Genomic DNA, 15930 nt, shown 5'->3' with positions numbered 1-15930 from the left:
GACGCACGAGCAGGGGGGGGGGCGCAGCGGGGAAAGTTTGCGCTCCCAAGTTTAAAGGTCCAGAGGGGCCAATAAATAAGAAGCCGCATGAGGAAGGACCACAGCAGGGAGAAGTGGCTCAGTGAGGAGAGAACCTGCCCGATAATAACGCCACTGCGTGTGAAGCAGGGGAACCGGTTCTCCTCCCAGTGTCGGCTCCCTCGGGGGAAGTCACTTTATCTCCCTGTGCCTCAGGCTCCAACCCCATTGTAAGCTCCACGAGGCAGGGACTGTGCCTGTAACACTTCTATGTGCTGCGTAACGCGCGATATACTGTAATTGGGACGCGCTTTGTGTCTAACTGGGAGAAAAGCGTTATAGAAAATACAGTTATTATTATTTCATTCACAATCCTAGGCGTTTTTTTTTTTAAATAAATCAGTTGTGTAGTAATTAGACTAATTAGAGTATCCTTACTGCATTCTCACCTCACACTTTATGCCCTTTTAATGAAGCTTCCGTGGGTTGCTGTAGCAACCATTTACAAAGGCCTAGCGCCTCCTCTTTTGAAGCAGGCGGCCATATTGCGTGCCCTGGGAAGCAGGATCTTCGGCGCTCGATCCGCAGCTTGGGTCATTGCATGGCCGTAAATGTGAGAAACTGCCGCATTTAGTCAAGCAAACAAAAATTGGGGCAAGAGGAAATGCCCGATAAGCCAACAGATCTCGGGGAGCAGGGGGTACCCAAAGCTGAAATGAACGCAGTTTATCTCCGGAGACCCCCAGGCTTCTGGCCTAGTACAGAATGGAAATGCACTTCTCACCCTGTGAGCATGAACTAGTCCTGAAAATGTACTTTGCATCTCTAGTAACTTCCCCCGGGCTCAGAGTCGCCGCCTTCTGCTGAAGGCCAACCCGGAGAAAATAAAAATCCCTTACTTGATGGCGCGGTGTCTGCCGGCATCCTGCTGCAATTCCCCCTCCAACTGAAGTGAACATGGCTGCCTGGCGTCAAATGACGCCGCGTTGCCATGGCAACTGGACGCTACGTGATGTCATGACGCTACGCAGCACCGCCACGGCAACACGGCGTCATTTGACGCCAGGCAGCCATGTTCACTGCAGTTGGAGGGGGAATTGCAGAAGGATGCCGGTGTCGCCGCCGCACCCAGAGATTGACAGCGGCAACCCGTAGCCCGGAGGTAAGACCCCGAAACCCGGAGTCTCCGGGTCAAACCCTGCTCGGGGCTGCAGAATAAGAAGTCACGTACAAGACGGCGTGAGTGGGCCACAGGGCTGCCACCATTTTCCTGTGTCACACACTGGGGAACCCCACGCGGTACCAATATGGGACTAGATCAGGCAGCGCCAACTCCAGTCCCCAAGGTCCACTAATAGATCAGGTTTTAAGGCTATCCCTGCTTCAGCACAGGTGGCTCAATCAGTGGCTCAGTCGTTGACTGAACCACTGATTGAACCACCTGTGCTGAAGCAGGGATATGGAAAATAGCTGAAGCGCTCAAATGCAGGTATATCTCAAAATGATAATAAGCCAGACCACTGTACCAGGGTACTAACAATTGATATAGTACCTATTGTGTCATATAATGGGTACTATCCTCCTGAAGACAGGTGGTGTGTGGTGCAACCCACTCACCATCAGTCTCATTGGCAGGTTCCCCTGAAAAATATGCAAATACTCACATCCTGGTAGGGCAGGCAGGCAGGCTGTGCAGCTACTCAATGCAATACAGGGAAAAGGGAGACCAAAAAGCGCACCAGCACAAACGGAGCAGGAAGAACCCAAGACAAAAAAATGATTAAAAGGGCACTGAAGCAGGGATAGCCTTAAAACCTGACCTGTTGGTGGCCCTTGAGGACTAGAGTTGGCCACACCTGGAGTAGATAGATAGATAGAAAGGCAAACAGATGTAGAGAAGATATATCAATTAGGACAGCCCAACCCCCTTATAACGCTGTGCTTGGGGTCCAAAGAATCACATTGCGTTATACTGTAAGCGGACCACATTAGAAATAATGTACAATGTATGCATTGTACAATAAAGTATTTAAGACACCAATAATCGTGTTGTAAAGTCTTCCTAAATACGAAAATTGGGAGCCGCGCTTGCATCGCGTTATAAGCGGATCCGCGTTGTAACGGACCATGAACAGTCTTTTGGAGTCAGATCTCAGGTGATAGGTACTGCATGTGGTAGGGTGAGGAGCTTGTTCAGGTAGCTGGGTAGCTTGCACAGAAAGTATTTGAAGGAAAGACAGGAAAGGTGAACTTTGTGCCTAGACTCTAGTGATGACCAATCTAGTTCTTTGAGCATTTCGCAGTGATGTGTGTTGTAGTTGCATTGGAGAACAAAACGGCATTTTAAATTGTAATTGTGTAATATAATTGTGTGTGTGCGTGTCTCTATACCGTGTTCAGGAAAAAAGGGACCTTTTGTTTTTCACTATGGGCCTCATGCAGAAAGCAGCGCTATTTCAAAACTCGCCATTTTTTGGGGAAAGTCGCGCAGAAAACTGCCGAAAATGGCGAGTAACGGAAAACGCGCCATTTTTTTTTTCGTTTTCAAAATCTCGCCGCGTGGCTGGCGAGAACCTACATCTCGCCAGTTTTAAAAATATCCTAATGCAGTGAGCCGCGAACGGCATCTAGCGGCTGTTCGCGCCAAGAAAATGGCGCGATTTGCTACTATTTGCCTCGCCAAGAAAAGTTGGCAATTACATGGAGCTCGCCGCCTACAGGAAAGGGGAAAAAAAATGCGCGATTTTTTTTTAACACATTTCTGCAGCGCGCATCTCTCCAATTCTAACTCGCCACACGCATTAATGCCAAACATTGCAGAATTCGCACATTTCTGCATATGGAGAATAAAACTCTCCAAAAAAGCTACTTTTTATTAAACTCTCCAATTTTTTAATTCGCTGCTCTCTGCATGAGGCCCTATATCTTCTATATTTCTCCCTCATTCCCCATGAAAATGTGCACGGTTGTAAGTCTGTTCTGTAGAGTAACACGATATAAGAAGCACAATGTAGATAATCAACTGATAACTAAATTGATGTCGCTGTATTATGTCAACAAGTACCAGGTGCACTGCGGGAGGTTCGTGCTCATTAAGCAGGAAATAAGATTTTTACCTTCGTAGCTCATAGATGTGTTAAACGGTTATAATGTAATCTGATCTGTAACACTAAGATTACTAGCAAGTTTGAGTTCAAAGTATGTATATTAAAGCTGCAGTTCAGGCTCCCGGTTTAACTTCAATAGTTTCATGTGGACAATCTCTAATTACCTAAAGAACTGCATAGCTGCCGGTCAATTCATTCTCCGTCTATTGATCGGCAAAGTTTGGCGACATCTTTAATTATGGGGAATGTAAATGGTTGCTATAGGAACAAGCATGCTTGTTAAAATAGAATACAAGAAAATTGGTCTTTCAAAGTTGTTTTCTTTAAAACAGAAAATGCTAAAAGTATTTTTTCTTACTACAGAACTGATTTATTAAATAAAACACACATGCAGGATATTGCTTGAACTGCAGTTTTAAAATCTCCTCCTTCTGCTGAAGCGCCTGAAGACGAGAACGCCGCTGTCTGATAGCATGATCGATAACACGCTGATCCAGCGGCTCTCGCTCCTGAATGATACGAATTCGTTTTTTCAATCCTCCTAGCGCCCGGCCTTTATCGGGAGTCATTTTCTGTCTGCGTTTTGGACCATAATACTTGCTCTGTCTCCAGCGTTTTATAACGCGCTTATCTTCTTCGCTAAACACCATTTTGTAACTATGCACATGATGAGATCATTGCGTCATCACCAATTCCAAAGAATATTTAATAGATTATCAAATCATTCTTAAATGTAATAAATCTCCTCTGACAGACCCATAATTGCTCACGTTTTCATGAAAATGGAGTGATTGTTCTGCAAGATATGATGAAGAATAAAAGGGGTCACGTTTTGAGAGAGAGAGAAGAGGAGAGAGACAGAGAGGGAGACGAGAGAGAGAGAGAGAGACAGACAGAGAGACGAGAGACAGACAGAGAGACATGTGGATGAATGTTTGATCAAATTAGGAGCTGATGCTTTCAGTCCAGGGGTGCTCAATTCCAGTCCTTAAACTCTCCCCCCCCCCAACCGGTCAGGTTTTCAGAATATTCCTGCTTCAGCACAGGTGGCTCAATCAGTCCATGCTCAGCACAGGTGGCTCAGGGGTTGCTATAGCAACCATTTCATTCCTGTGCTGAAGCTGGGATATCCTGAAAACCTGACCTGTTGAGGGGGGGTTGGGGAGGGGGGGGGTTGAGGACTGGAGTTGAGCCCCCTTTGCTTCAATATGTCACATTTTAAACAACACAGAAACGTCCCAATCAGAATAATACCTCCTTCAATGTCTAGGATAACGGAAACCATTTCCTAGGGCAGGGGCCCCCCTGCCTGCTCTCCTCCGTTGTTGCGCCCCCCCCCCCTTACCTCGCGCGGCGTTAAATGACGCAGCGGGGTTGTGTCACGTGACCCATGGTGTCATATGACGTCACACCAACATGGCAACCGTGATGTCACATGACCCCGCGGCGCCATTTGACGCAGCGTTGCCATGGTCACGCGTCCTGAAGCCGGCTGAATCCCGGTAAGAAGAGGTTGCAGAGGCCTCGCTCGGTCCCCTGGCATTTAATTTAAATGCCTTGGGGAAGAGCTCGGGACCTCTGCAACCACCCGTGCCCCACCCCACCCCCCCCCCCCCCCTCCAAAAAAAAATCTCAGGGGGCGCCCCCCCCACTGTCCTAGGACATGCTGACCGCTGGGGTCTCCGCAGGTAGTTTGGAAGCAGCAGACTCCTATATTCTGGGCTGGATTCATTGTTTGGTGCAGTGCTGTGACCTGGGGGGGTTTGGTTTTCCAACACCGTGCACCTACTCCCCCCCCCCTTCTTCTCACTGCCAGAGAGACCTGCAATGGTTTGTGGGAATTAATTCAGTGATAGGGAATCATTTGTCTTGATTTATTCTCATCCCTGCAGCTGGAATTAGGGACCATTCTACCAAGATATTATTATTATTATTAATATAATTGCACCTGGCCGTGGCTGACACATTACGGAGCGGTCACTCTGCGCCCTCTTTCTGACCATTAAATCAAAAACATAACAAAGCCAACTGACCCCAGATGAAGGACATTGTGCCGGCCCAGACAGCAGGAGTTGGATATATAGTTAACAGGAGTAAATGGAGGGCAAAGCGCACAAGCAAAAACGGAGCAGGAAGGACCCAGAATCAAAAATAAATTAAAGGGGCACTTTAATGTGAAAAGAGACCCATCCAACGCGTTTCGAACGTCACAGCGATCTTTTTCTGGCATTGGAGCGCTTCAGCCTATTTTTTCTATCTTGCTGGAGTTGGATATATGCCTACAAATGTGTGGTCTTCCCAATAAATGGGGCACAGTTGCCACCCCCCTGGTGCAGGGGGTATAAAGGGGTTTCCGTTGGCGAGGACCCCGCTCTCACTGATCCCACGGAAGCTGTTCCCAGCTCTGTCTCCCTGAACGGGCAGGAATAGCTTGGGACCAGCTCTGGTCACGTGAGACTCTGACCTACATCCCACCGAGGGAAGGCAACCTCTGCTGGGTCTGTGCCAATTGCAAAGACCCCTCCCCACGTCCCCCCACAGCTTTGGTGGGGTTCAAAGAGCAGCAACACCCCGAGAATGTATCTGTGTCCCCAATAATTCCCGTTTTATTTTTATATCCCGATCGCGTCATTCTTTTAACCCTTTTAATGCCCCGGAGTTTCCCCGTGCCTTGTTCTTCACTGCGTTGCTGCCCTCTCCGGTACTTATGGGGTTAAAGGCAGGGAGAGCCGCTGGTCCCCGCTAATCCTGGTTTATTTGCCCGCGTGGGGGGGGGGTCACATTTGTCATTTGAACACCATGTTACCGGGCAGGACCTGGAAGAGGAATTATCCATTCATTTTTTTTATAGGATTAGGAGTGACCCAGTGATAAATACACTGGTCTTTGAAGTGGGAGAATCCCCACTCGGCTGCCTGTGACCGTGAACAAGTTTCCTTAGGTGCTCAAGCATCAAATTGGATTGTAAGCACCGTGGGGGCAAAAGGCTTGTTCTGATTAATAGGAAGACATGAGAAAAATGAACGTTTTTAACTTCTCTGGGACTGGCGGTTTTAGGATATCGGCACGTACAGTACATCAAATAGTAATTATTAGTAGTTATTCTGAATAATTGTATTGTGCTCACTGGGGGACACAGACGATGAAACCTGTAAGTGCAAACTGTTCCGGATAAAAGCAAGCAATATCCTAGATGTGTTTTAAAAAACAAAATCTGTTAAAAATAAAGTCTGGCAGATTTGCTACATGGAAAAAATGGTTAGTCTTAATAACGACACCTACACAGATTTTCAGAAGGTGTGGTTACCTTGGATTCTGAGTGAAAATCAACCAGAAATTAATACCCACTTAAATTTGTTGTAACAAAAAAAAAGGGAAAAAAAAAAAAAAAGGATATTTATATTAACTGTGCGATAGAATATTTTAAGAAATCTTGTTAGGTAAAATTGTAAATGAATGTGAACTTTCTCCCATCTCTATTTTCTGTACCATTCCCTCCCCCCCATTTTTTATTTTCTTCAGTGCTTCCCTCTCCCTAAAAATTTTTAATAAAAATTAAGTTTAAAAAAAAAAAAAAAAAAAATCCGTCCTGCAGTATTAGATAATACAAACTACCTTTTTTTTTTATTTTAAAATTAAACTCTTAATGACATTTCTAATTAGTTTTAATATACAGATAATCCATTGATTTCTACAGCATGCTTTAGCCACCTCCCCAGCAGTGCAAGATCTTTGTAACACTTTCCTGTTTGCGATCATTTGTTGCCAATATTCCCAGCAGTTTGAGCTGCAAACTGTAACAATAGATAATGTTACCTCAGTAATATAAGGATACATTGTAGCTGCGACTACTCTGACCGAAGCATTGATTTGAAGTGGAAAGGCGGCCATTTAGTGAACCCCGGGAAGCAGGATTTTGTTGATCGATCACGGGAGAACAAATCGATCGGCAGCTTAGGCAATTCGTTTTCAATAAAGATAAATCAAAGATATATTAAAACAAAAATATTTGTTATCTTAACTCGGTGCCCAGGACATACGTGAAAACGAAAGTTAACTCTCGATGTATTACTTCCTGGTAACACATTCTTAAAAATAAATAATAAATTATATATATATATTTTAATGTAAGCTGCTTGGATTTTAAAAGCAAGAGGGATGCGATCCATAGCTGTACTGGTCCCAGGCATTGAATGATAATCTTGTAAAATGCGCATATGTTTGTGGAAAGGAAGCAGAGGTCACAGGCTGGGCCCCTGAAGGTCGCAGAGACCCCCCCCCTCTTGTAATTTAAAGCGGCAGCCCATACTGATCACCATCTCTTTTGCATTTTTCAATCTAATTTAAAGGATCAATTCTCGCCATTTCCAATACTCTTTATTTTTTAAAAATATAAAATCGCTGAGATAGAAGTGTTTTAATTATGACGTGTCTGGCCCCTGGGAGATTAAAATGGAGCCCGGTTGAAAAAAAGGGAACATGGGAGGGAAAGAAATAAACCTAGATATAAGGCAGGGGGGGCTCAACTCCAGTCCTCAAGCTCCCCCAACTGGTCAGGTTTACAGGATATCCCTGCTTCAGCACAGGTGACTCAATCAGTCCCAGCTTCAGCACCGGTGGTCCAGTCTTTGACTGAGCCTCTGGTTGAGCCACCGGTGCTGAAGCTGGGATAGCCTGACCTGTTGGGTCGGTGGGGGGTGGGAGGAGGGGGATTGAGGACTGGAGTTGAGCACCCCTGATATAAGGCATACACTGATAGAAACAAGGACAAAAGGCACATTGATTCTGCAAGGTTAGCCAATAATAGATCAAAAGAAGGGATAACATAAGCGAACGTAACGACCAGGGATATTACTGGGCCGACTCGTGCAACGCTAGAATCACAGCACTAACCCCTACTATTTGTATCACTGCTAGTTAGGCGCACCGTTTATGTTAATTTCATTTTGTATATCACTATCACTGTTATTGTTGCTTACGCTGATATATGTAACTGAGACAAGGTATTATAAATGATGCTGTGGGAGCTTCTAACGCAGGGGTACGCAATTCCAGTCTTCAAGGGCAACCAACAGGTCAGGTATTAGGGATATCCCTGCTTCAGCACAGGTGGCTCAATCACTGGCTCAGTCAGAATGGCTGTGCTGAAGCAGGGATATCCGTAAAAGTGGACTTGTTGGTGGCCCATGAAGACTGGAGTTGGCCACCCCTGCCCCAGGGGTCGCCGGACGGGTGACCTGACAACGATCCTTAAAGCCACGGCAGAGCTGTTGTTGCATATTTCTATACGAGCGGTTGAAGTATGAAGTGTCCATGAGGTAAAAAAAAAGTTGGAGGTTACCATGGTAACTGCATCCCCTCCGGGGTTAAGGAAACCGTTATCGCTAAAAAGAATTGAGCAGGAAATGCTGCGCGGGCCAGAAGCCAGCGTTATATATATTACACTGCTGCGGGGTGTGGGGGGGACTCCTGCTTTAAGGGAAATGCTGGGGGTCACCGTGAATAAATTGCAGTAGGTTTTGGGGCCTGGCTGCTCTTTGGACCGTAAGAAAGGAATACAAGGTGCTGTATAAACAGTACAGTGCCGAGTATCACTACGATTGCTTCCCTGCTGCGCCTGACAGTCTGCTCCTTCCTTAGCCATGTCTGATTTCCACCTGGTCCCGCGGGACGCGGTGCTGGAGGAAGGCGGCGTGGCCAGATTCCAGTGTCAGATCGGCGGCCTGCCGGAACCAGACATTGTGTGGGAGCGAAATGGGGATACTGTCGACACACAGAACCCAAGGTAGGAGACGGGACCCTGTCCCCTGTCCTGTCACACTGTCCATGACGTGTACCCCCGGCACTGACCCTCTCACCTGCCTCCTGTGCTTGTGTCCTCTGGCCTGTCACTGCAACCTCTGTACTGTCTCCATACTGTACCTCTGCACTTTCACCCTGCCCCGTCCTGTCACCCAGCCCCCTGCACTGTCACCCTGCCCCCTGTCCTGTTACCCTGCCCCCTGCACTGTCACCCTGTCCTGTCACCCTGCCCCCTGTCCTGTCACCCTACCCCCTGTCCTGTCACCCTGCCCCCTGCACTGTCACCCTGCCCTCTGTCCTGTCACCCTGCCCGTCACCCTGCCCCCTGTCCTGTCACCCTGCCCCTGACTTGTGCCCCCTGCCCTGTCACTGCTTCCCCTGTATCCATACTGTACCTCTGCATTGTCTCCAAACTGTACCTCTGCACTACCAACTTGCTCCCTGCACTGTCACCCTGCCCCGTGCACTGTCCCATTCTGTCACCCTGCCAGTGACTTGTGCCCTCTCACTGTCACCCGGCCCTCGGCACTGTCACCCTGCCCTCTCACCCTGCCCTGTCAATCAGTTGCACAGATGACAGCCTCCCTCACTCAGAGAGGAACACGTTAACCTCTCTGCTGGAGTGTGTGTCAGGTGTGTGTCAGTGACATTACTCACCAAGTGGACACAGTACAGCCATCAGTGTCCCCTCTGCTGTAACACACAGATACACCCTGCTGCCCACTGGTGTCCTGCAGATAACAGCACTGCGAGCGGAGGATACCGGCACCTACCGCTGCGTGGCCATCAACGCAGCTGGCGTGAAGCAGAGTCCTGCGGCAGCACTGACCGTCACAGGTATGAAAGCCGGACTGGTCAAACATATAGAAAGAATGATAAATAATGTATATATATATATATATATATATATACCACACTTATTAAGGTTATGGTGGGTAAAAAAAAGTGACAAAACCCCTCCACAGTAAAGCCAGTAAACCCACTCACAGACATGTTTCAACCTTGATGGGTATCATCAGTGTGAGGTTGGTTGCTGGCTCTGCTGGTTTGAGACTAAGAGTAGGTAATCACCACACATCTTGTGAATTGGTTTACTGGCTTTGCAACGCACCTCAGCCTGTGCTTAAAAGCTGTGTTTAAAGCAGCATGCATTGGCTTAAGGGTTGCTCGTGTAATATGAGCTTGAGACAAAAGGTGGCACTGTGTGCTCATTTGCATGTAATTTCCCAGAATCCCTTGCTGCAGTGGAAGTGCTGTTTGCTGGGCGATAATGGTGAAAGACAGGTCTAAGACATGCAAATGAACATACAGTAATATTTACAGTTGCTATATGCTTTATGTGGAGGGTTTTTGTCACTTTTTTTACCGACCATACCCTTAATAAGTGTGGTGAATACTTACTCTTAGTCTCAAACCAGCATAGCCAGCAACCAACCTCACACTGATGATACCCATCAAGGTTGAAACATGTCTGTGAGTGGTTTACTGGCTTTGTATCTCACCCCAGCCTATGCTTAAAAGCTGTGTTTAAAGCAGCATGCATTTGGCTTAAGGGTTGCTCGTATAATATGAGCTTGAGACAAAAGATGGCACTGTGTGCTCATTTGCATGTCATTTCCCAGAACCCCTTGCTGCAGTGGAAGTGCTGTGTGATAATGGTGAAAGACAGGGTTGCAGACATGTCTAAGACATGCAAATGAACATACAGTAATATTTAACGCACGCACGCATATCTGACTGTATCGTATGGCTTGACTGTAGATGGTTGCATGCTTAGTGTGTGTGGAGTGGAAGCTGTTGTCCCTCAAATAGCTGTCTCTGTCTGTAGGTTTGCGGTATACAGAAGTCTGTAGTTGGTTGTTCTTTATAGTAATGGTGGTGTCTAGGAAAGATACTTCATCCGGGGAATGGGTGAGTTTGAGGTTGATGGTCGGGTGGAACGTATTGAAGGTCTCATGGAACTGTATGAGGTCCTGTTCACCAGATGTCCAAATCAGGAGGATGTCATCAGTGTACTGAAGGTATGTAAGGGGTTTCAAGTGACAGGTGGAAAGGAAGTCACTTTCCAGTTTTGCGCAGAACAGATTGGCATACTGTGGCGCCATCCGAGTGCCCATAGCGGTCCCAGTTGTCTGGAGGTATGTGTCATTTCCAAATGTGAAGTAGTTATGGGTCAGAATAAATTCGATGCATTTAGTCACTGTCTCTGTGGGTGGCTCCTGCGGTCCCAGAAAGTATCTGCAGGCTGAAATCCCATCTTTGTGGGGGTTGTTTGTGTAGAGTGATTCTACATCCATGGTTGCTAGTAGTGTTCCTGTTGGGAGGGAGCCAATGGCATTAAGTTTGTTTAGCAGGTCGGTGGTGTCCATATAGTTGGGTGTGTTCCTGACAAGTGGTTTTAGAATGCCCTCCTCCCAGCCAGAAATATTCTCAGTCAGTGTGCCAGATCCAGAGATAATAGGGTGCCCAGGGTTACCCTCTTTGTGAATTTTAGGGAGCATGTAGAATGTGCCAGGTTTGGGGTTAGCTGGTATCAGGTCCAGAATATGTTCTCTTGTGCAGATCGGGAGTGTTTTTTAATGATCCTGTTGAGTTCTCTCATGTATTTTGTTGTTGAATCCTCCTGCAGTTTGGTGTAATACTTTGCATCAAAGAGTTGTCTGTGGGCTCTATATATAGATATATACTGTATATAATGTGTGTTGCAGGCTCACACTACACTGGTTACAAGGACCCCATGATCTTGGTTGGCCCTGAGAACCTCACTAAGACCATTCACCAGACAGCGATTCTGGAATGCATGGCTACGGGAAACCCCAGGCCCATCGTGTCCTGGAGCCGCCTCGGTAAGTTTCCATGAGGTTGGTTTAACCAGACAGCTAGATTTCAAATTTGAAACCCTCCACTGCTAGAGGAAACAGGTAACAAGGTTTCCCCCTCTATTTACTTCTCCTGGAGATGGTTTACAGAGTAACACACATGTTATGGGATGATTGAATTATGCATCTCTCTGCATGAAAAGACTCAGTCAAGGAAATGAATGACCTTGACCAGGTACACCCCACCCAACCATTCACCCACCCCAACCTGCACCCAGCCATTCACCCACCCCAACCTTCACCCATTCATTCACCCAAACCCAACCTGCACCCAACCATTCATCCACCCCAACCTGCACCCAACCATTCACCCACCCAACTGTTCACCCACCCCAACCTTCACCCAACCATTCACCCACCCCAACCTTTACCCAACCATTCACCCACCCCAACCTATTTATTTATTATTTATTTATTTATAAAATGTTTTACCAGGAAGTAATACATTGAGAGTTACCTCTCGTTTTCAAGTATGTCCTGGACCTACACCCAACCATTCACCCACCGCAACCTGCAACCAACAATTCACCACCCCAACCACGCACCCAACCATTCACCCACCCCAACCATTCACCCACCCCAACCTGCACCCAACCATTCACCCACCCCAACCTGCACCCAACCTTTCACCCACCCCAACCTGCACCCAACCATGCACCACTCCAACCTGCACCCAACCATTCACCCACCCCAATCTGCACCCAACCATTCACCCACCCCAACCTGCACCCAACCATTCACCCACCCCAACCTGCACCCAACCATTCACCACTCCAACCTGCACCCAACCATTCACCCACCCCAACCTGCACCCAACCATTCACCACTCCAACCTGCACCCAACCATTCACCCGAAACAATCTCCACCCAACCTTTCACCCACCCCAACCTGCACCCAACCATTCACCACTCCAACCTGCACCCAACCATTCACCCACCCCAATCTGCACCCAACCATTCACCCGCCCCAACCTGCACCCAACCATTCACCCACCCCAACCTGCACCCAACCATTCACCACTCCAACCTGCACCCAACCATTCACCCACCCCAACCTGCACCCAACCATTCACCACTCCAACCTGCACCCAACCATTCACCACTCCAACCTGCACCCAACCATTCACCCCTCCAACCTGCACCCAACCATTCACCCACCCCAACCTGCACCCAACCATTCACCCACCCCAACCTGCACCCAACCATTCACCCACCCCAACCTGCACCCAACCATTCACCCACCCCTACAGCTTTTATTCAACCATTTTCCATTAACAGGAAGACCCGGCCTGTCTGGATTTAGCAATACCACCATCCAACTAAAGGCACCAGTCCGCATGGTCGTCTGTGCCCCACCCCCACCGGGCATTCATCCTTTCCCACCCAATCAGATGCAGAGAAACCCCTCCAGCCACAAGGCCACAGATCCCCGCATCCTCACCCTACTTAAACAACTCTTCCAGCTCGCTCGCTATACCAGCAATGCCACCCCACAAAGCGGTGACACACACCCAACAACCTGAAAAATACAAAGCCCGCCAACATTATATAACCACATGGTGGGTGGTTGCGTGGGGCTCCTCTCTTCCCGATGAGTTACACGGGAGGCGTCTCTGAAAGCAAGAGGACCCCCCCCCCCCCCAGGTTCCCTCATTGCTGGGTGGGATTTGTGCGTTATATGGACCATTGAGAGTTCTTCATGGTATGTAGCTCAAGGTCCTAGTGGGCACATTGGTCCTGGAAAATTGTAGATTCATGGTAGATGGGAATACCTTTGATAGTGTAGTACAGAGCTTTCCAAGGGGTGGTATATCAAACATGGATACTTAAGGGGTATTTCACCAGAGGATCTACGTTGAATGAAGATAAGCTTATTTAAGCTATTGTGCCTGTAGTCCTAGAGCCCAGCACAGTTTTTTCTATCACTCCTGACACGTTCTGCCTGTCGGAGCTGGTCCTGCGGTGAAGGTTTGTCACACAGGTAACACAACGGATACAGCGTGTCATGGTGTGATGCAGGGAGGCGCAGTGGACGCTGCCTTTAACACACCTGTGCTCTGCTCTCTTGCAGACGGGCGCCCGATAGGTGTGGAGGGAATCCAGGTTTTGGGGACGGGAAACCTGATGATTTCGGACCTGACTGTGCATCACTCTGGGGTCTACGTGTGCGCAGCCAACAAGCCCGGAACAAGAGTGCGCAGGACCGCGCAGGGGCGCCTGGTGGTGCAGGGTAAGCAAGCACTGGACGGGGACCCGTAACTGTCACTTAAAGCGTATGTGTCAATATTCCGTCAAATGAAAGAACTTGGGCATGTAACACCTTGGGTACAATGTTAATGGCTATTTGATGCATGGCGTGGGGGGATTTCAGCCCATTCATATGAGTAGGAGCGGCTCAGTGAGTAAAGACACTGACTGGCACTGAGTGTGAAGCAGGGGAGCCTGGCTCAGTTCCCGGTGTCAGCTCCTTGTGACCTTGGGCAAGTCACTTTATCTCCCTGTGCCTCAGGCACCAAAATCATCGACTGTAAGCTCTACGGGGCAGGGACTGTGTCTGCAAAATGTCTCTGTAAAGCGCTATGTAAAAACTAGCATATATATATATATATATATGAAATACTAAATTAACTCATGATTTTCCTCCCTCCATGAAACGAGCCCCATCGCGCTGTAATGTGCTGCCGGCACTGAAGGGGTTAATATAGTGCCCGCCTCACAACCCCCCCCCCTCTCCTCCACGGATACTTCAGGATTTTCCCAGAGACGCCTTCCTTCCACCCAGAGAGAGAGAGGGACACAATCACAAAGGGAGAAATCAGGGCCTTCAATCTGGCACCCCCCCCCTCGTACCATCCCTCCCCCCCCTAACCCACCCACTCCCCCCTCGTACCATCCCTCCCCCCTAACCCACCCACTCCCCCATTACCATCCCTACCCCCCTAACCCACCCACTCTCCCATTACCATCCCTCACCCCTAACCCACCCACTCCCCCCCTCGTACCATCCCTACCCCCTAACCCACCCACTCCCCCCCTCGTACCATCCCTACCCCCTAACCCACCCACTCCCCCCCTCGTACCATCCCTACCCCCTAACCCACCCACTCCCCCCCCCCCGTACCATCCCTCCCCCCTAACCCACCCGCTCCCCCCCAGTACCATCCCTCCCCCCCTAACCCACCCGCTCCCCCCCAGTACCATCCCTCCCCCCCTAACCCACCCGCTCCCCCCCAGTACCATCCCTCCCCCCTAACCCACCCACTCCCCCCCTCGTACCATCCCTCCCCCCTAACCCACCCACTCCCCCCCTCGTACCATCCCTCCCCCCTAACCCACCCACTCTCCCCCTTACCATCCCTACCCCCTTACCCCACCCACTCCCCCCTCGTACCATCCCTACCCCCCTACCCCACCCACTCCCCCCTCGTACCATCCCTACCCTCCTACCCCACCCACTCCCCCCTCGTACCATCCCTACCCCCCTACCCCACCCACTCCCCCCTCGTACCATCCCTCCCCCTAACCCACCCACTCCCCCCCCCTAACCCACCCACTCCCCCCCCCCCCTAACCCACCCACTCCCCCCCCCCCTAACCCACCCACTCCCCCCCCCCTAACCCACCCACTCCCCCCCCCCATACCATCCCTACCCCCCCCCCCATACCATCCCTACCCCACTGCCCATTCGTTGTCCGTCGGGTTGTTGCAGGCGTTGCATGGCCAGGCTCTCCGGCACTGAAGGGGTTAAAGGCGGTGACATCATTATGTATGGTTGTCAAGGGCCCGCAATTGGCCGAGAGCCGCTCAGCCGGGGGCATTAGGGTAACACACCCTCTCCCTAATACACTGTATCTGGGGATACCTCGGCAGGGAGGGCGGTCCGAGCAGCACCCCCTGCTGCCCATCCCAGGGCTGCTCTTGCTGGGCTTCCGACCAGTTCCTAGTTAACCCCTTCACAACTGGAGCAAACACATGAATGGCCAGGTTTCCTTGTTCCTCTCACAATCTAATGGTTTTACACCCCCCCTCCCCTCCCCACCCCCCCAGGGGGGGACACAGTAACATAAACAGAAGGGACAGATGGCTCATCAAATAAAACCCTCCAACATCTTGGGTGACAAAGC

General features: G+C 49.3%; 1 protein-coding gene across 1 annotated transcript in view; it reads left to right on the top strand.

Annotated features, from left to right (window-relative positions):
• Positions 1-15930, top strand: part of IGDCC3 (immunoglobulin superfamily DCC subclass member 3) — a 65732-nt gene that overhangs the window by 27163 nt on the left and 22639 nt on the right. The window contains exons 3-6 of the mRNA XM_075575330.1: positions 8766-8910; positions 9634-9764; positions 11636-11773; positions 13878-14036. Coding sequence (XP_075431445.1) covers positions 8766-8910; positions 9634-9764; positions 11636-11773; positions 13878-14036 — 573 coding nt within the window. The remainder of the gene's footprint in view (positions 1-8765; positions 8911-9633; positions 9765-11635; positions 11774-13877; positions 14037-15930) is intronic.

The sequence above is a fragment of the Ascaphus truei genome, chromosome 18, assembly GCF_040206685.1.
Source record: "Ascaphus truei isolate aAscTru1 chromosome 18, aAscTru1.hap1, whole genome shotgun sequence".
Taxonomy (NCBI): domain Eukaryota; kingdom Metazoa; phylum Chordata; class Amphibia; order Anura; family Ascaphidae; genus Ascaphus; species Ascaphus truei.
Note: the sequence above shows the minus strand (reverse complement) of the source record. Positions and strands in the feature narration are given on the sequence as shown.